Below are 20,817 nucleotides of genomic sequence, written 5' to 3' on the forward strand. Positions count from 1 at the left end.
GTACCTGCTTGTCATGGGAGCTGAAGGATTGAGCTCCCGGAGGACAATTTGGAGGCAGGGAGGCCAAATTCAGGGCGTATCCGCACCGCACTATTTGGAGAACCCACTGATTGGAGGTTATGAGAGGCCACCTTTGGTGAAAAAATTTTAACCTCCCTCCGACCGGCAGATCGTCCGGTACAGACACTTTGAGGGCGGCTATGTTCCCATGGATCCAGTCAAAAGCTCGTCCCTGGCTTTTGCTGTGGAGGCGCAGGGGGCTGCTTAGGCGCACGCTGTTGACGCGAACGAGCGCGCTGGGACTGTCCCTGTGCCTGACGAGGCCTTCGGGCCGGCTGGGTGTACATACGCTTGGGAAAAGCATAGGGCACAGCCTGCCGGGCCCGGGAAAAACGTCCACCTGCTGAGGTGGATGCTGAAGGCGCCCGATGGGAGAGCTTGTCGAGGGCGGTTTCCCGCTGATGCAGTTGGTCCACCAGCTGCTCGACCTTCTCACCAAAAATATTATCCCCCGGCAAGGGACGTCGGCCAGTCTCTGCTGGGTGCGGTTGTCCAGGTCAGAGGCACGCAGCCATGAGAGCCTGCGCATCACTATACCTTGGGCCACAGCACGAGATGCCACGTCACAGGTGTCATATATACCCCTGGACAGGAACTTTCTGCACGCCTTCAGCTGCCTGACCACCTCCTGAAAAGGCCTGGACTGCTCCGGCGGGAGCTTGTCAACCAGGTCCGCCAGTTGCTTCACATTATTCCGCATGTGGATGCTCGTGTAGAGCTGGTAAGACTGGATGCGGGTCACGAGCATGGAAGATTGGTAGGCCTTCCTCCCAAACGAGTCCAGAGTGCGAGACTCCCGCCCCGGGGGCGCCGAGGCGGTATCCCTCGAACTCCGTGCCCTCTTGAGAGCAGAGTCCACGACCGCCGAGTCATGAGGCAATTGGGGCCGCATTAACTCTGGGTCTGAGTGGATTCTGTATTGGGACTCTGCTTTCTTGGGGATGGTGGGATTAGATAGTGGTCTCACCCAGTTCCGAAGCAGTGTCTCTTTAAGGACATTGTGCAACGGTACCGTGGAGGACTGTCTAGGTGGTGATGGATAATCGAGGACCTCGAGCATCTCAGCCCTCGGCTCATCCACAGAGACCACGGGGAAGGGAATGCATATAGACATGTCCCTGACAAAGGAGGCAAAGGAGAGGCTATCAGGAGGCGAGAGCTTTCTCTCTGGTGAAGGCATGGGGTCGGAGGGAAGGCCCACAGACTCCTCTGAGGAGAAATATCTGGGGTCCTCCTCCTCCCCCCACAAGGCCTCTTCCTCGGTATCGGACATAAGCTCGTGCAGCTGAGTCCTCAACCGAGCCCGACTCGACGTCGAGGCACCGAGGCCTCGGTGTCGTCGAACGGTGGACTCCCGCGCCGGCGGGGATGAAGCTCCCTCCATCGACGGGGACTCCACCTGCGTGGCGGTCGAGACCGGTGCCGCAAGCGGCGTCGAAGGCCTCGGCACTGGGCTAGAGCTCGCCGGCGCCACAGTCAACGGCGCCGAGGGCGCAAGCACCCCCGGCGCCGGCACAGTCTGGCGCATCAGCCCTTCCAGGATCCCCGGAAGGATGGCTCGGAGGCACTCGTCCAGGCCCACTGCCGGGAAAGACGGGGGGGCTGGTAGAGGCGTCGGTGCCAGAAGCTGCTCGGGTCCAGGAGACTGCACCGAAGTGCTGGGACCCTGACGCGGTGGTACCTCTACTACAGAGGGGGACCTCTCCTCTCGACGCGGACGCTTTCTCGGCGTCGACTCGTCTCCGGCGCCGGGGGCCGGATGCATAGATGGCGACCGATGACGGTGCTTCTTTGATTTCTTGCGATGCCCGTCATCGGCGCTAGGTGGAATGGAGGAGGAGGAGGTCGATCCCCCTCGGCCTCGAGGGACCGGGTCCAACAGGGTTCGGTCCCGAGGGCCCTGGGTAGAGGGAGTGACTGGGGCCGACTGCCCACGCAACCTCTCACCCCTGCCGTCACCGGAGGACCGGCGGGCCGACGGGATCTGTGCTCCTGGGGTCGATGCCATCGGTGCCGATTTCGCCGACATCGATACCGGTACCGAAGAACCGGCCGTCGATACCGATGCCGTCGAGGTCGAGGGGCCGGCGCAAGTTCCAAAAAGACGGTCCCGCAGAACTTGCCTCGCTACTTGAGTCCGTTTCCGGAGACCAAGACACAAAGTACACGACTTGGTATCGTGCTCCGGCCCGAGGCACTGGAGGCACCAAGCGTGAGTGTCGGTCTGCGAGATAGGCCGGCCGCACCGACCACACTTCTTAAATCCACTCGTTACCTTCAAGGACATCGACGGAAAAATCGCGTCGGCGAAGTCAAAGTCGTCGATGGTGGCGGTAAAATCACACCTCGAAAAGAAATCGACCGCGCGGCCACAAGGCCGCAACGTGACGCCCCCGCTAGAAGACGAGGGAAAAACAGTACAGCGCGTTTTTTTTTTTGGGGGGGGGGGAAACTAGAAAACTAGAGGAAAACGCGGCAACGAAGATAAACGAAAAAATAAATGAAGATTCGCGAACAACGCAATCCGGTTTCCGGGACTGAGAACGAGAGAGGCGTTAACACGTCTCTCTCCAGGCGCGGAAAAGAAAGGACTGTGCGGGAACGGTCATGCACGGGCGGGAAGACGGGACCGCCCGCGAAGTTTTGTTCCGGTTGGTGGGGGCTGACGCGGACATCACCCAGTTGTGAGAACAAGCAGCCTGCTTGTCCTCGGAGAATCGCTGGGTGCCTCATGGACCAGGTTTGGGAACCACTGGTCTATGCAACTAGCACAGTATATCAAAACCTAACGAATGAAAAACAAATTTTCTTGTTTTTCATGAACTAGAAAATGTTCAGCCTGGTATCCAAAGTGAGTTCTGCATCTATTCAGGTTCTGAGTACGCTGATGTCATAACCTGGCTTGAACGAAGTAGAAAACAGTACAGAACAGACCGGTAGATGTAGAAAAAGCACAACTTTATTCAAAACAGAGCACCCAGGCTGTGTCAGGGGTAGGGCTGAAAGGGACATTTGCACAACTTTCCCTAAAAACCAAAATCAATCTCAACAGACTCAGCACATTTCAAACAGGGAAGCAGCATTTCTCTTTAACAGTAAGTTCTGTATCTATTCAGGTTCAGAGTACGCTGATGTTGTAATCTGTCACAAAGACACCTATTTCAGTGCCAAACTATTGTACCATAGTAAACATTTCAAAGACCAATTCCTTTCGCATCATGGATGGTGTCTTACTGCTCAGTGCTAACAACTCCTTCTTGTTGAAGTGCCTGTTGACAGCCTCAAGGATTCTTTTACTTCTCCCTCAATTATGGTAGAGGTAAATTAGCAGGACAGGTCCTCTTGGGTGGCCAAAGGGGAAGTACCTGGAGACCACTACATGCAATTTTTGTACGTTCATTTCCACGGTTCAAAGGAAAATGGTGTGGAAGTCTCAATGCTGTCATATGATGCTCACTACCGAATATCTTTAACACAGAACTTAATCACAAGGAATCTTACTTGTATGCAAAACAGGAAGAGCAGGAAAACTCCCCATTCCCGAGCCTATTTTTCAATCTGCCCCAACTAAATGCCTGACCTCTGCAACACAACAAAACTAAAGAACGTAATGGACATAACACAAGTCTTCCATTGTACGACTCCCTAGTGTGGCTAGGCCACATGAACTTTATCTTACCACAACATCACTTTGTATTTGTTTACACCGGAGTCTGTAACACCTCTCTGGCACTATGTAAGCCACATTGAGCCTACAAACAGGTGGGAAAATGTGGGATACAAATGTAACAAATAAACAAATAAAATAAATAAGTCTTGAATCCAAGATTGAGAGGCCCAAATTCTTCTCCAGTGGCTGAAGCAGATCCTGTGCAATTTTAAACTGATGTCTCTGGTGCTGGTGTGTAATTATTTCTTTTGTGGTCATGATATTGACTAACTGTAATCTCAAGATCTGTGGTCTTGATTCAGTTCTTTCAGTAGAAGACACAACCATGGACACTGACCCAAACAGCCCAAGCAAACTTTATGATGGTTCATAAGTATATAAGTATTGCAATACTGGGATAGACCGAAGGTCCATCAAGCTCAGCATCCTGTTTCCAACAGTGCCCAATCCAGGTACAAGTACCTGGAAAGATCCCAAAAAAGTACATTTTATGCTGCTTATCCTAGAAGCAGTGGATTTTCCCCATTTTAATATTGGTCAATGGACATATTCCCCTTGATTCTATAAAGGGTGCGCAAATTTCCTTGCTCAACTAAATTGGCTAACAAGTCAATTAGCGCCAATAATTGAATGCTAATTATTAGTGTTAAGTGACAATATTTTGGATTTGTGCACATATCCTCCTATGCACCATTCTATAAAGATTGTGGCCATGGGAAGTGCATGAGTGGGTTGGGGGTGTTCACTAAAAATGCACTAAGTATTACTGAATACCAGAGATCCGTGTCTAAATTATATGCCAGGATAAACACCAGGTTTCAGCTGGTGTAAATCTTCATGCCCAAAGTTTGGCATGGAAATCAGCTCTAAAGCACTATTCTATTCTAGAACAGCACTCTGCGTGGATTTTTTCAGCGCTATTTACTGAATCTAGTCCATTGTGGCTGCAGTGGATGCAAAATTCTAAGCAGCTGGAAAATCTTTAAAACAGAATCACGGGAGTGTATATTTCCAGGAAAACATTTGCTTAGGCCGTAAAAATCTAGAACAAGAGAAAAGCATGGGGACAAACAGCTGAATCCACTATATTCTATGCTTTCAAGTTTTAGAACATCTGATTAAGAAACAATACAAAGAGGAACAACAAGTACATGAGGAGACCTAACAGTGAACAATATGAAAAAACAAATCAAGAAAGAAAGAAAGTAGGGCAGGACAATGGGCAACTCCACAAGAGCCAAAAGGGAGGTCCAAGATAAGAAGTTCATTTGTAAAGCACCACAGTTGAACATACCTGACACAGAGCCATGTTTTGGCAAAGGTTGCCTGCCTCAGAGGTCACAGAATCGTATAAAGTGCTGTCAAATTGTTCAGTGCTGTGCTATCAGAACAGCTGTATGTATAATTCCAAAACGTATTCACCCCAAAGCTGAAGAAAAATGCGGGAAAACAAAACGGTTGTGTGTTGGGTCTGTTCAGTTGTGGTGCTTTATCAATAAACCACTTGTTTTGGACTTCACTTTTGTCTCCTTGTGGATTTGCCATTGTCCTGCCCTACTTTCTTTCTGGACCTCCATCAATGTATGGCTTTTCACTGGTTCTGACTGTGGAAGAATAGCTCACGAATGCATTTGAATAGGGAAATGCACCCATGCATTCCTGCAGACAAAACTAAATTGAAGGGACTAAGAATTTCTCTTCCAGAAGGTTATGGAAGATTTTGTGCATTGACACCCCATGTGTGACTGGACTTTCTGCTGTTCTCTGGAGAAATCTGTATTACTATTAATACAGTGCAAACTGCTTTTATAACTCTGGAAATTACTCATACATCTAGAGGATACTGCAGGAAATATAGGTGTCCTTTTACCAAGGTGCACTGAAAAATGGCCTGTGGTCGTGTAGATGCATATTTTGGGCGCGCACAGAATTATTTTTTAGCACACCTACAACAAAAATGCCTTTTTTTTGCCAAATATGGATGTGCGGCAAAATGAAAATTGCCACATGTCCATTTTGGGTCTGAGAACTTACAGCAAGCCATTGACCTAGTGGTAAGGTCTCACGCAGTAACCGGGCGGTAATGGTCTACACGTGTCAAATACCACTTGATGCATGTAGCTGCCACGCACCAGAAGATAAAAAATATTTTTCAGATGTGCGTAGCGGACGCGCGCCAAAATTGAATTTACCACAAGGGCCAAGTGGTAAGCAGGCGATAACTCCAATTTGGCACAAGTTGGGTACACGTAGGCGCCTATGCGGCTTAGTAAAAGGGCCCCATAAATCTCAGTTTTCTTAATTAGTGATTGGATAATATAGTTTATAGTTTTCACATACATGATGAATCTAAGGATCTTCTCAAGGGTTTTAGCAACGGCAGTCTTGACTGGATGCAATTTAGAAAAATATAGCATACCAAATGTTATAGGATACTGCAAATGATATTACATAAACTTGTAAATGATTTCTGACTATACAGTGATTCTTGTTTAATTACTCAATAGAACACTGGAAGGAAAATTATAGAATTTGCAGAAATCAGTCAGGATGCAAGAAAAACTTTAAAATGCATCCATGCGGCAATTAAAAGAATCAAACTGCCTCTCTTCTTCTGAATATTTTTTATAATACTTCAGTATGTTAAGGAAATTAATATAGAAGACAGAAAAAGAAAAAAAAACTAAAACCAAGTTTCTTACAGTACCTTCGTCACTGGCTGTCTGCTGTTTAACCAATGTCATTGGTGATCTAGGTGGAGGCTTATTCAAGGGATGGCGCCAGCTCTTGGTGATGACCTTTTTCTCTCTGTTTACTGTTGTCTCAGAGAACTAGAGAGAACAAATACTCATATTTAGATTGTGCAAGACAAAGGACAAACTTCTAACGTAAATTTCATAGAAATCAAAATTTGGAACTTAACAATGGAGCTCTTTTTCCTACTTAGAAGGAGACAGAGGGTGGTGTTAGGGCATGATTTATGAGAGAAGAGTTTTTACGCATTGTTATTAATAAAAGCTATAAATCATTATAAAAGCATTCATATTTATAATATTCAATCTGAAAGAACATATTAATCTATAAGTGATACATGTATGCCAGTTGTTAATGCAATGCGCCCTTTCTTTTCAAACACCATGGATTAATCTATGAACCACAAGCTTTTATATAAATGATGAAATACCATCCAGCAACTAAATCACATTACTTGCCACCTTCTCAAAAAAATATTTCTAAGAAGAACTTTCTATATCATTGTATTTATGTTATTTTTGAAACTTTATAGATCTTTTATATGATCTTCAGATAACATAGAAAAAATACTGAATCTCGATGAATTTCTTATGCAGTACTGTGCAATCATCATTGATCCAAATTTTTAACTTCTTTTAACGTATTATAATCTTATGTAGAAAATATCAAAAGCCACTTAGCTTAAAAAGCCAACATAGCCAGGTTTCGATCACTTCTTCAGGATCGAGGTTCAAAATATTCTGTCAATCTCTCTTTCTCAGCATCATGAATATTCTTATGGTATTGATTTTTAATCCCTGCACATTGAGGTTTGGTCCTATTTATTGGATTTACATAAATGAAAGTACAAATACACAGGGGATCGATACTCAAAATATTTGCTCTGCTACAAATTTCTAGCAATGTAAATCTACCTGGGTATAAATGTGGCTTAAACTATTTAAATTTGTGCAGTTGAAATTATTATCTATATACATTTCCCTTGGGGAATAAAGGAGTCATTCATAGGACAGGTGACATGATACAGATGCTCAAACATTTGAAAGGTATTAATCCGCAAATGAACCTTTTCCGGAGAAGGGAAGGCGGTAGAACTAGAGGACATGAATTGAGGTTGAAGGGGGGCAAACTCAGGAGTAATGTCAGGAAGTATTTTTTCATAAAGAGGGTGGTGGATATGTGGAATGCCCTCCCGCAGGAGGTGGTGGAGATGAAAACAGTAACGGAATTCAACATGTGTGAGATAAACACAAAGGAATCCTGTTTAGAAGGAACAGATCTACAGAATCTTAGTGGCGATTAGGTGGCGACACCGGTAATTGGGAAGCAAAACCAGTGCTGGGCAGACTTCTATGGTCTACGTCCTGATCATGACTGAATAGATATGGATGGGCTGGAGTGTAAATTTTAAGGGGTTTCGACGTTAGCTTCAGAACTTAGTACAAGAACAGTGCTAGGCAGACTTCTACAGGGTGTGCCCTGAGAATGGCAAGGACAAATCAAACTCTGGTATAAAGTATCACATACCACGTAAAATGAGTTTATCTTGTTGGGCAGACAGGATGGACTGTACAGGTCTTTATCTGCCGTCATTTACTATGTTACTATGATAGGATTTCAAACTAAGCTAGTCAGCACTACCGTGCTAAAATTTATACAAGTAATCCCAACCATACAAATAGCAGGCCTAAATCTACCTGCTCAAAAGCTGAACCATAGACACAGAAAACAATGGCAAATAAAGTCAATCTAACATATTCAGACTGGTCATCCATGCCAACTAATAAGCTCTGCAATCTTTTCTTCTCCCTCAGAGATCCTCTGTGCTTGTCCCATGCTTAACTGATTCTTTTTCATAACTGTGTCTTTATTGAAAGCTAACAAACAAAGGACAGCATCCAGTAACAAACAGAAACACTGACATCCTGGCATGTATAACACACAGCTGTCCCCCAAAATTAACAATAACTCATAATAGCTAGTAAAAATAACTAATAAAAATAGGTAATAAAAATAACTACGAAATAGCTAATAAAAATAACTAAGAAATAACTAAGAAACCTTACACCCCCTACTCCTTCCTTCCCCTGTCCTAGAACCTACAGTGTGCCCTTCCTACTGAAGATACCTCCCCCACATTTCTTTATAGCAATTCTATTTTTTAGCTTGTAAAGTAGTCAGTCTATGGCGTTCACATTGAATACCCAATCTCTCCTTAATCTTATTCAAAAATGGACACCAGTGAGAAGCAATAAGCAAACGAGCTGTAGTAAAAACTAAAAGCATTAGTTTACCATAGCCCTTGTTATCCCTTCTACTCTCCCATTAAGCAAGGTAGTTTTCAGAGTACTCGATACAGGTGCCTCAAGAAGCTGATGCACATATATAAACACCTCCCTCCAAAAGTCCTGAACCTTGGGACAATTCCACCAAATGTAACTATAAGTTCCCAACTACCCACACCCTCTCCAACACAATCTCCTCTTTCCAAAATGGCCTACATCCTGAGGGGGGAATAGTACTATCTCATCAAAACTTTAATTCTCTACAATTTGAGGCATATAAGACAGGTTGTGAGTGCACAGTGAGATCTCTGTCCATTCCTCCTAAGAGAACTCCCTACCTAGATTTTTCTCCCACGTCCTTCTATAACTAGACGTCCAATAACCCAGGGCACTGAGGAGGTCGTATATTAAAGATATGCAGCCCCTGCTAACTCGCTGCCTCACTAGCATCTCAAAAGCAGATTTAGTATCCCTGCCCATAATATAAGCCTTTCCATTGTGTTTAACCTGAAGGTAAGGAAATAAATCACTACTCGCTAACTTATAGTGGTCTTGCAGAGTTCTAAAATCCAAAATTTGCTCATTCTCTATAAATTGGTCAAAACATATAAGTTCCTGCTTTTCCCATCTGTGCAACAAATTATTACCCCTCCCAGTAAGAATTTTTCTGTGTCCCAAAAGTTGAAAATAGGACCATAGCTTCCTATGTAGCAAAAGGGGCAGAGCCTTAAACCACACACCCAGAGTAGCCTGGACAAACAGAGTCTGAACACTACAAATGTCTTTAGACACCTTAGCCACCCATGGAAGATACTGTAACTGACAGTCGATAGCCCTTGCCCTACCTGTACCCATGGTTTAGAAGGTTGTAACTGTTACTCTAACAATGCTTTAATTTGTGCAGCATAATAATATTTTTTTCAAAATTAGGGATTCCCATCCCCCCTTTTCCTTAGATTGAAACATAGCCTCCCGAGCCACCCTGGATTGCCTGCCTCCCCAAATAAACCAAAAAATCATTTAGTGCCAATGCTGAAACATTGTGGGAGGTATTTCTATAGGAAGTACTTGAAATAAATAAACCTAAGGAGAACCATCATTCTCACTGCCTCCATCCAGGACAAAATTAGTTTGTCCCACCGCCCTAGAACTTGATTAATGCTCGTCAAAAGGGGTTCATAATTCCAACTAAAAAGCGTTTCCCAGCCCTTCTCTTTTGCCAAACGTTCTTTGCGCTTGGAAACTGTTATAGCTCTCAATTCCCACAGTAAAACAGTTTTCAAGCACTCCCAAATAGTGGTAGCTAAAAAAGTCTTGCAAGGATTATGAACCAGGAACTCCCGTATAACCCCTTCAATGTGGGAAATTACTTTCTTATCCCTGAGCAGATTACAGTATCATTCAGCCACCAGTATTTTGTGAACCCTCTAGAAGGCACAAGCTGCCAATTCAACCACACTGGTGCATGATCAGACCAACTAATTAATTAACTTCAATATCTACTGTCTACCCTACCCACTTACCCTCACTCCACAAATAAGTAATCTATCTTCAAGTAGGAATTATGAACAGGTGAAAAAGATGTATAATATTTCTCCTCATACAGAAAAAAGCAGCACTGGGATATCCAAAAATGAATCATCAAATGTAGAAACATGTGCATGTGTCATAAGTCAAAACACATCGACGATAATGAAGGTGCAGGCAATATGGTAAGGAAGTATACATAACAAATTTTTATGCACTCTCAAAATCATAGTGTCATGAGTATTGGGATAAAAGAACTGATAAAAACATAAAAAATATTTTTAAAATAATATATATTTTTTTAAATTATGTTTTATTATATGACACTTCATTATCGTCGATGTGTTTTGACTTGACACATGCACGTTTGTACATTTGATGATTCATTTTTGGATTATCCCTGATAAATACTTTACTCTTCACTGATTCCATTATATTCCATAGTAATTCCGTGTTCTCATTATTCAAATATTTGACCATTTCTATTCCACATTTTTATTTTTTCATTGATTTTATTATATTTCACAGTATGCTTTTATGATTTAATATTTAACATTATGTTGTATGTACATTTATACGGTGTGTTTTCTTAATTTTATCTTTGTGTTTTTATGCTAGACCCCTGAGGCAGGCGCTTGTCCGACGAAACATGACCCGTGTTGGGTCTTTTCTAACAATAAAGGACGGCTGTTATCTCTTTCTTGAAGGCCCGGTGTTTTTTTTTTCTGTATGTTCTGTATGCTTGTATGCTGCAAAACCCTCTCTTTTGTGCCTGTGTAATATTTCTCCTCAAAATGTCTCTCCCTCCAAATATCCACTAATGACAAAGTGGCCAAAAATTTCTGCAAAGTTTTCCTACCCTGTTTTTGGCTATCACCCCTCCCCTAAACTAGGTCTCCCACCAAATTAAAATCCCCTCCTATCAATAGAATCCCCTCCTTAACTTGCAAAACCTTCTCTAGTAACATTTCCAGAAATTTCCCCTGCCCCATATTCAGGGCATAAACACACACCAGTGTCACTTGTACCCCTGTACCCACCCACCCTCTTTCTTATATTCCTTATCCACATCCACTGTGACCCATAATGCAAATAAGATATCCATCCCCCTTTTTTTCTTTTCAAGCTGATTGCCATACACATTACAGACAAGTCCTTAGAGACCTGCAACTTTTCATATACTTTCATAAGATGAGTTTCCTGCACATTCAGCAGTTTCATTTCTTTTAGAAGCAATTGCCTCTTACAAGGAGAGATTAAACCTTTAACATTAATAGTAACTACTTTAAGTCTCATATGATTCCACATACCATGGTGCTAACTGCTCTTTCCTATATAACATAATAGCCTCACAGAAATGTGGCCAAGCTTCCTACATAACCTTCCCCTACATCCCATCTCCTCTCCCACTCCTAACACCCCTTCTTCCCGTACAAGAACCTCTCCCTTCCCCACCCCTCATCACCCTCTCCCAAATGCACTCTCCCACTCCTCTCCCCATGACTTCCCAAGATAACAGCAAGGCTACCTGCTCGCTCATGTCACCCCAATATATTCACCCTAACACACTCTCACATTCATCCCCCATTACCAGGCATCAAATCATTCCCTTCCCCGCCTATTCTTAGTCCCTGCATACCCACACAGTCACACCACAACCAATGTACAGAACATCCAGTCCCAGGCCTCGACATCGTAGGTACATAAGTATTGCCATACTGGGACAGACCAAAGGTCCATCAAGTCCAGCATCCTGTTTCCAACAGTGGCCAATCCAGGTCACACATACCTGGCAAGATCCCAAAAAAGTTCAATACATTTTATGCTGCTTATCCCAGAAATAAGCAGTGGATTTTCCCCAAGTCCATTTTAATAATGGTCTATGGACTTTTTCTTTAGGAAGCCGGCCAAACCTTTTTTTTAACCCTGCTAAGCTAACCACCTTTACCACGTTCTCTGGCAATGAATTCCAGAGTTGAATTACACATTGTGTGAAGAACAATTTTCTCCAATTCGTTTTAAATTTACTACTTTGTAGCTTCATTGAATGCCTCCTAGTCCTAGTATTTTTGGAAAGAGTAAACAGACGCTTCACGTCTACCCTTTCCACTCCACATCATTACATCCAGGACATTGCAACAGTAAAAATCCAAATTCAGCTTTGCAACAAGATCTTCAACGGCCATTCTCTTCCTCCTCCAGAAGATGGATCTCCGCATCGCCCTGTGACCTCATAGGTTGAGCTGGCAAATCCATCACTTGACATCGAAATTGAGCCAATTTCAGCGCAGATGCTTTCCATGATTGCTCCACATGCAATATGGGTATTTACAGTTTTATTTAATACAGACCTTGCTTTTATTTATGTATTCTTGTATACCACTGTTATCCAAAAACATGCTTCGGTTCAAAGTGCCTTACAATTTACATTCTAGTTGAGAGTTACATTTGTGTTTAATCGTTATGGCATATAGAGGACACCGATGGTCTATAGAATTTTTCTGAAGGGCAGTTTTGGGGGAGGTAGGATGATAGTTTATGTGGTTATCTGAAGGATTTTCATGAGGTAGGTTTTTAGAGGTGGGACGTTGACAGAGGCAGGACAATAGTTTGTGTGGTTTTCTGAAGTTTTGATGAGGTAGATTTGTTGAGGAAGATTTGTAGAGGTAATACATTGATAAGCTTACGTATTTAGCTATAGAATATTTTTAAAAGGTATGCTTTCATTTCTTTCCTGAATTGAAGGTAGTTAGTGATGCTTCTTGTGGCTTTTGGTATTGAGTTCCACCATTTGGAACCCAGGTAGCTAAAACCTGCTGTGTAAATGACTTTATAGTTTATGTTTCTGCAGTTAGCTAGGCGAAGGAATAGATAGTCTTTGCTTTCTGGGCTTGCCTTTCTTGGGGATAGCTCAATCTCTTATCCTTCTCAGCTTCTATAGTGTACTGAACCATTTTGTTGTTACTGCTGCTATTTGACTGTCCAGTGATAGATGTTTATTGAGAATGATTCCTAATATTTTTAGTTGTAACATAGTAGATGACGGCAGAAAAAGACCTGCACGGTCCATCCAGTCTGCCCAACAAGATAAACTCACAAGTGCTACTTTTTGTGTATACCTTACCTTGATTTGTACCTGTCCTTTTCAGGGCACAGACCGTATAAGTCTGCCCAGCACTATCCCCGCCTCCCAACCACCAGCCCCACCTCCCACCACCGGCTCTGGCACAGACCGTACAAGTCTGCCCAGCACCATCCCTGCCTCCCGCCACCGGCTCTGCCACCCAATCTCGGCTAAGCTCCTTAGGATCCATTCCTTCTGAACAGGATTCCTGTTTATCCCACGCATGTTTGAATTCCGTTACTGTTTTCGTTTCCACCACGTCCCGTGGGAGGGCATTCCAAGCATCCACTCCCTCCCCTCCCCCACCCAAATAAAACCCTAATCCCACCAAACAAATTATTTATGGTGGTTTTAACCTTACGTGTTTCCACCACCGAGCAGCAGCACCAACCCCCACCCTCACCCACCTTTCCACCTCCTGGACTGCCCTAAGCACATCCCAACTAACCCGCTCCACAGACCTATATTCCTGGTGCAGGGAGACCCCGCAATGCGCCATCCAGAGGTGGAACCTGATGATTGGGTGGGGATTTGGGGGGGTTGTATATATGTACATATGTTGATACTCTTGTGATGTAATTTTTTGATACTACTGTTATTATTCTTGGTATCCGTTTTATCAATAAAAGAGTTCTCCAAGCATCCACTACTCTCTCTGTGAAAAAATACTTCCTGACATTTTTCTTGAGTCTGCCCCCCTTCAATCTCATTTCATGTCCTCTCGTTTTACCGCCTTCGCATCTCCGGAAAAGGTTCGTTTGCAGATTAATACCTTTCAAATATTTGAACGTCTGTATCATATCACCCGTTTCTCCTTTCCTCTAGAGTATACATGTTCAGGTCTGCAAGTCTCTCCTCATACGTCTTGTAACGTAAATCCTATACCATTCTCATAGCTTTTCTTTGCACCGCTTCAATTCTTTTTACATCCTTAACAAGATACAGCCTCCAAAACTGAACACAATACTCTAGGTGGGGCCTCACCAACGACTTATACAGGGGCATCAACACCCCCTTTCTTCTGCTGGTCACACCTCTCTCTATACAGCCTAACAACCTTCTAGCTACGGCCACCGCCTTGTCACACTGTTTCGTCGCCTTCAAATCCTCAGATACTATCACCCCAAGATCTCTCTCCCCATCCGTACCTATCAGACTCTCCCCGCCTAACACATACGTCTCCCGTGGATTTCTATTCCCTAAGTGCATCACTTTGCATTTCTTCGCATTGAATTTTAATTGCCAAACCTTAGACCATTCTTCTAGCTTCCGTAGGTCTTTTTTCATGTTTTCCACTCCCTCCGGGGTGTCCACTCTGTTACAGATCTTAGTATCATCCGCAAATAGGCAAACTTTACCTTCTAACCCTTCGGCAATGTCACTCACAGATATATTGAACAGAATCGGCCCCAGCACTGACCCTTGAGGCACTCCACTACTCACCTTTCCCTCCTCCGAGCGAATTCCATTCACCACCACCCTCTGGCGTCTGTCCGTCAACCAGTTCCTAAGCCAGTTCACCACTTCGGGTCCTATCTTCAGCCCATCCAGTTTATTTAAGAGCCTCCTGTGGGGAACTGTGTCAAAAGCTTTGCTGAAATCTAAGTAGATTACGTCCATAGCTCAATTTGGTATGCTTGATGATTGACTGCAGTGTTTTGAGCAGTGGAGTTGCGCTTTTGTATTTCGACTTCTTGAGTATTAGTCTTGCTGCTGTGTTTTGGACAGTTTGCAGTGATTTTACTGTGGTTTCCTTGCTCCCTACATATGCTGCATTGCAGTAGTCTAGTTGGGATAGTATTGTCGATTGTACCAGTATTCTGAAGGATTGTCTTGGAAAATAATCTCTTATCCTTCTCAGCGTCAATAGTGTACTGAAGCATTTTGTTGTTACTGCTGCTATTTGACTGTCCAGTGATAGATGTTTATTGAGAATGATTCCTAATATTTTTAGTTGTGTTTCGATTTGGTATGCTTGATGATTGACTGTGAAACTTTGGTAAGATGTGGGGTTGTGTGGGCTGGATAGAACCAGGAATTTGATTTTGTCTCTTTTCAGTTTGAATTTGAAAGTTGTTGCCCAGTTTTCCATGAGGACCAGGCCTTTTTTAATTTTCTCCATTATTTCTTTGACTTTGTTGTAAAAAGGTATGTAGATGGTAACGCTGTCTGCGTATATGAATGGGTGTAAGCCCATTGCTTCCATTTTTTTCCGAGTGGTGCCATCATTACATTGAACAATATTTGTGAAATTGGAGAACCCTGTGGTACCCCACATTCAGAGATCCATGAGGTTGATATCTGGTTAGTCATTTTTACAATGTAGGATCTTGTCCTTTGGAAACCAATGAACCATTCTGCAACTGCTCCACTGAATCCCATACTGTTGAGCAGGGTCATTAGTATTGTGTAGTCTATTAGGTTGAATGCACTTGACATGTCGAATTGTAATAGCAATATGTTTTGGCCTTGGTATATTAAGCTTCTGAACTTTGTTATCAGTGTAGTTATGGCTGCCTCTGTGCTGTGTTGTAGTCTGAAGCCTGATTGGGCGTTGTGAAGGATTGTGAATTGTACCAGGTATTCCATTAGTTGCTGTGCTACAAGGTCCTCCATCGTTTTGGTCAGTAGTGGTATTGAGGCCACTGATCTGTAGTTTGTGATGTCGCTGATTTTGTTTTTTGTGATTTTGGGAACCGGTGTTAATATTATGTCGCCTTTGTCTGTTGGGAACTGACCTTTTGCAAACACGAATGCAATGTGTTTGATGAAGCGCTCGGTGAACCAGTCCAGTGGGTCTTTCATTATGTAGCTGGGGCAGTTGTCTAACATGCAATATATGCATGTGCGTATTTTGTCAATAGTTTCTTTACTGTGTTTTAGTGCAGGTGATTTAAATATTGACCATGATCTGTCTGCCATGGTGCAGTTGTCGTTTGTTTCATAGTCTTGTAGGAAGTCAGTGATGGATGTTTATGATTTTGCTAGGTTTGATCTTGTGTTTGCTAATTTGTACTTGAAATATTATGCTAGTTCATTTGCAGTTGGTGGTGTTTCATTTGATGCCAATATGTCTTGGGTTTTCATGAGTTCCAATATTTTTTTCATATTAGTTTGTTCAAGGTTTGCATATGTACTGTAGTGTTCTGCTTCAGCCTTCTTTATGTTGTTTGTATATTTTCTTATAGCTTTTCTCCGTGTGGTTTTATTTGTATCTGTTTTGTTTTTGACCCAAGTTCTTTCTAGTTTCCTGTATCATTTTTTCATGTGTAGTAGCTCGTCATTAAACCAGGGGCGTGGCAGTTTTTATTTCTTGTTTTCGTTATGAGTGGTGCTATTTTGTTTAGTGTGTTTTTGCTTGCTTTGTCCCAGTTTCTCACGAAGTGTATGTCCTTTGGTGTTACATTGTTCTGTTCATTTATCACTGTAGTCACTTTTTTATGCTGGCCTTCAATGGCGATCAGAAGGCTAAAAGGAAATGGCCAGTGGTATTGAATATTTGCTTGCCATAGGGCCACTGGAACGTCCCTAAATTCTCTACAACGTTACAGAATTAAGTTTTGAAAGATCTCAAGTTTATGACTGTCCCAGATCACACGCCTTTATCTCTGGCTTTCTTCAACAGCATCTCCTTGTCCTTGTAGTTATGCAAGCAGGCCACAATATCCCTGGGCAAGTCTTCAGTTTTCGGACCAAGAGGTTTATGAACCCTATCCCCCTTAAGTGAGAGTTCATCCCTTCCTACGGAGGCCTCCCCTTGAATGTACCAACTCTTTGTAGATCTGTTGCATAATCCACTCCGCATTTTGTAAGCCTCCATGTCAGGCACCCCTCGAATTCTGATATTTGTTTTGTAAGCCCTCCACATGGGTGAGAAAACTGGTTTGTGTCCTTCGCAAACCTTGTACTGCACTATTAAGTCAGGTAGTCAACTCATCCTGCTCACTCAATCTGCACTTCACTTTATCCATCTGTTTGGCAACTCCACAATATCTTAAGAATTTTTTTTGAACGCATCCATAATGTGTCCATGAACCAGCTGAAACTCATTCTTAATGTCAGCCATCCATTCGTGCAGGTCCCCTTTGGTAAGGGCTGATGTTTCTGCCCCCTGCAAATAGCTCTGTATGCCCCGCACCTCCATCTCCTCCTCTGAATCACTCTCATCCGACAGCAGAGGCTCTGCCATTTTTAAGGGTTGTGCTGTCTTCAGACTTCCCCTCTCTGACGCCCTCTGAGCCTCCTTTGTGTGCTTTTTCACCAGCTCAGTCTTGGCATCACTGTTATTTAATATCTTCCTCTCACCACTATTACTCTTTGCAGAATCACTTGGCCTCAACATCTTTGCCTATGTGGATAATATACAAATCCTCGCATAGGTAAGCCCTACTGACATCTTCTCCATCTGGTCTCTCAATGCTAAACTAGATGAAATAGCAGCTTGGCACTATGCCCATAAACTCACCCTTAACTAAAAGAAATGCACTGGTATTATCTTTGCCCATCAGACTCTTGCTTCCTCTGTTGGCTCTATCACTATAGCTGGTCACTCCATCTCTCTAATATCATTAGTCAAGGTCCTGGGTGTTATCTTGGATGATGCTTTAACTTTATGCCCCTAAATTTCCAAAACAGTGCACACTTGCTTTTGAAACTCAAAATGCGCTATTGTGTTTGATAACTGCTCACCACCTCAGCACTCCGTGTGCGTCTTCACAGACTTGTTCTTTCCGGGCTGGACTACTGCAATGCACTGCTGTAGTGAGTTCAGAAAAAAAAAGACAGTCAGTGCTTGCAATTTGTTCAGAATGCAGTCACTTGGCTCTTTACTGGAGCACAATGTTTTGACCACATAAACACCACTTTTGAGGGATGAACACTGTTCCATTTAGAATTTCATAGAAATTACTTCTCTTCGTCCATACAATTCTCCAATCAGATCATCAGCCTCCTTACTTACCATGATACTTAATCACCCATTGTGCTCCCAGGATGTTTCGCTCCTCCCAAAATCATCTGGCACAAGTCCCTTCCCTTTGCTCTATTTGTCTATCTACTATTTGTTCTCAAATATTTAATGGGATGGGCCTTACTCTTTGAAGCTCACTTCCTCTGGTCTCCCTGCCCACCTTCAAGTCCCAACTTAAAGCCTATTTGTTCACTATTGCTTTTGATTCCAGCTGTTCATCACTGACCGCTGGTGCAGATCAGACTACATAGTGGCATCTTTCCCTGTCCATTCTTCAATCTCTAGCAATTCCTATATCCCTTTCTCTAGGTTTTTTTTAATCTTTCCCTTCCTGTCTTTATTGTAGTTCTGTTAATTTTCTATTGTGATATTTTGGCTTTATAAACCACCTTGATGGAACATCCCCCCAGGCCAAACATGCAACCCACCCACAAAAAAGGACATAGTCTAGACACAATTACCCACAAATTCTCATCAGAACCAAATATCACACTAATAGACACAAAATGGATAGCCAGGCCATGGTCCGACCACTATAGTGCAAACATTTCCCTCCACTGGAAAACAAAAAAAAATACAACAAAAACAAAAGCAACAAACATATACTACGAGAAAATAGACCCACTAACATTCTACGCTGACGAATGGACAATACCTATAGACTCACCCCAATTTCTCCAAGATTGGGATAACAGATGCAGAACAATACTAGACAATATAGCACCACTTCAAACCAGAACCTCACATAGAAAAAACTCAATACCATGGCTCAGTGGCGTTCCTAGCCTCGATGACACCCGGGGCGGATCGCCGATGCGCCCCCCCCTCCCGCGAAATGACACCTCCCCCCCTCCGGGAGCACGCCGCTGAGGGGGGGGGGGGTGCCGCGGCGCGCGCCTGTCGGCTCCGAGTTCTCTACGCTAACTTCGCTGGTTCACTGCAGCTCCATCTGCCCCGGAACAGGAAGTAACCTGTTCCGGGGCAGAGGGAGGGAGCTGCAGTGAACCAGCGAAGTTAGCGTAGTGAACTCGGAGCCGACAGGCGTGCGCCGCAGCACCCCCCCCCCCCCCCCCCCAGCGGTGTGCACCCGGGGCGGACCGCCCCCACTGCCCCCCCCCTTGGTACGCCACTGCCATGGTTTAACGAAGAACTGAAAGAACTAAAAACACAGGTCAGAAGACTAGAAAGAGCATGGAGCAAGAAAAAAAGACACACACACACACAAAGACTGGAAACAACTACAAAGAAAATACAAATACACTATCAGACACACCAAAAGGACCTATTACAAAACCAAATAGGACCAAATTACAAGGATACACACAAACTCTTTTCACTCGTAAACAATCTTCTAAACACTACCAAGGTCACCTACAACAACTCAGATACCCCATCAACAACCAACCTTGCAAATTACTTCAATGAAAAAATAATAAAGCTCCGACTCATGATACCGACCAACACAACGGATTACACAAATCTCCTGGAATGTCTAGACCCAAAACCCGGAAAATGCCCAGCAGACCGATCATGGACCGACTCTGACAAGCTCTCAGTAAATGAAATCTCACATTGGCTTGGAAAATACGCCAAATCACAATGCAAATTAGACTTCTGCCCTAATAGTCTAATAAGATCCGCACCTAAACAATTCAAAACAGACCTCACGAACCACAAAAATTACAGGCTTCAAAATGGACTCTTTCCCATGGATAAAGGAAACATCCTACTCACTCCACTACCGAAAGATGCTAAAAAAAGCACAATGGACCTAACCAACTATCGACCAGTAGCATCTATTCCACTCATGACCAAACTCATGGAAGGCGTAGTGACAAAACAACTCACTGAATACCTATACAAACACTCAATTCTGCACGAGTCTCAATCGGGATTTTGGTCGAATCACAGCACCAAAACTGTACTAGTGTCCGCAATGAACTCATTCAAACAGGCAATTGCGACTGGTAACAACATCCTCCTCCTGCAATTCGACATGTCCAGTGCCTTTGACATGGTTAATCATGATATACTAACACACATACTAGAATACTTCGGAGTAGGAGGCACAGTTCTCAAATGGTTCAAAGGATTCCTGACCACAAGATCATACCAAGTAACAACGAATGCGGAAAGATCACCCCCATGGATACCAGAGTGTGGAGTCCCCCAGGGATCCCCTCTCTCACCAACACTATTCAACCTAATGATGATACCTCTAGCCAAACTACTAGCCAATCAAAACCTCAACCCCCACATTTATGCAGATGACGTCACAATCTACATCCCATTCAAACAGGATCTAAATGAAATCACCAACGAGATCAACCAAAGCCTACAAATAATGCACACTTGGGCAGATGCATTCCAACTGAAGCTTAACGCAGAAAAAACACAATGTCTTGTACTCACCTCACAACATAACACA

General features: G+C 43.5%; 1 protein-coding gene across 1 annotated transcript in view; it reads right to left on the minus strand.

Moving 5' to 3' along the window:
* KDM4C (lysine demethylase 4C) overlaps positions 1-20,817 on the minus strand; it is an 865,731-nt gene that overhangs the window by 313,454 nt on the left and 531,460 nt on the right. Inside the window, exon 12 of the mRNA XM_030194306.1 lies at positions 6,438-6,561. Coding sequence (XP_030050166.1) covers positions 6,438-6,561 — 124 coding nt within the window. The remainder of the gene's footprint in view (positions 1-6,437; positions 6,562-20,817) is intronic.

The sequence above is a fragment of the Microcaecilia unicolor genome, chromosome 2 (assembly GCF_901765095.1).
Source record: "Microcaecilia unicolor chromosome 2, aMicUni1.1, whole genome shotgun sequence".
NCBI classification, from domain to species: domain Eukaryota; kingdom Metazoa; phylum Chordata; class Amphibia; order Gymnophiona; family Siphonopidae; genus Microcaecilia; species Microcaecilia unicolor.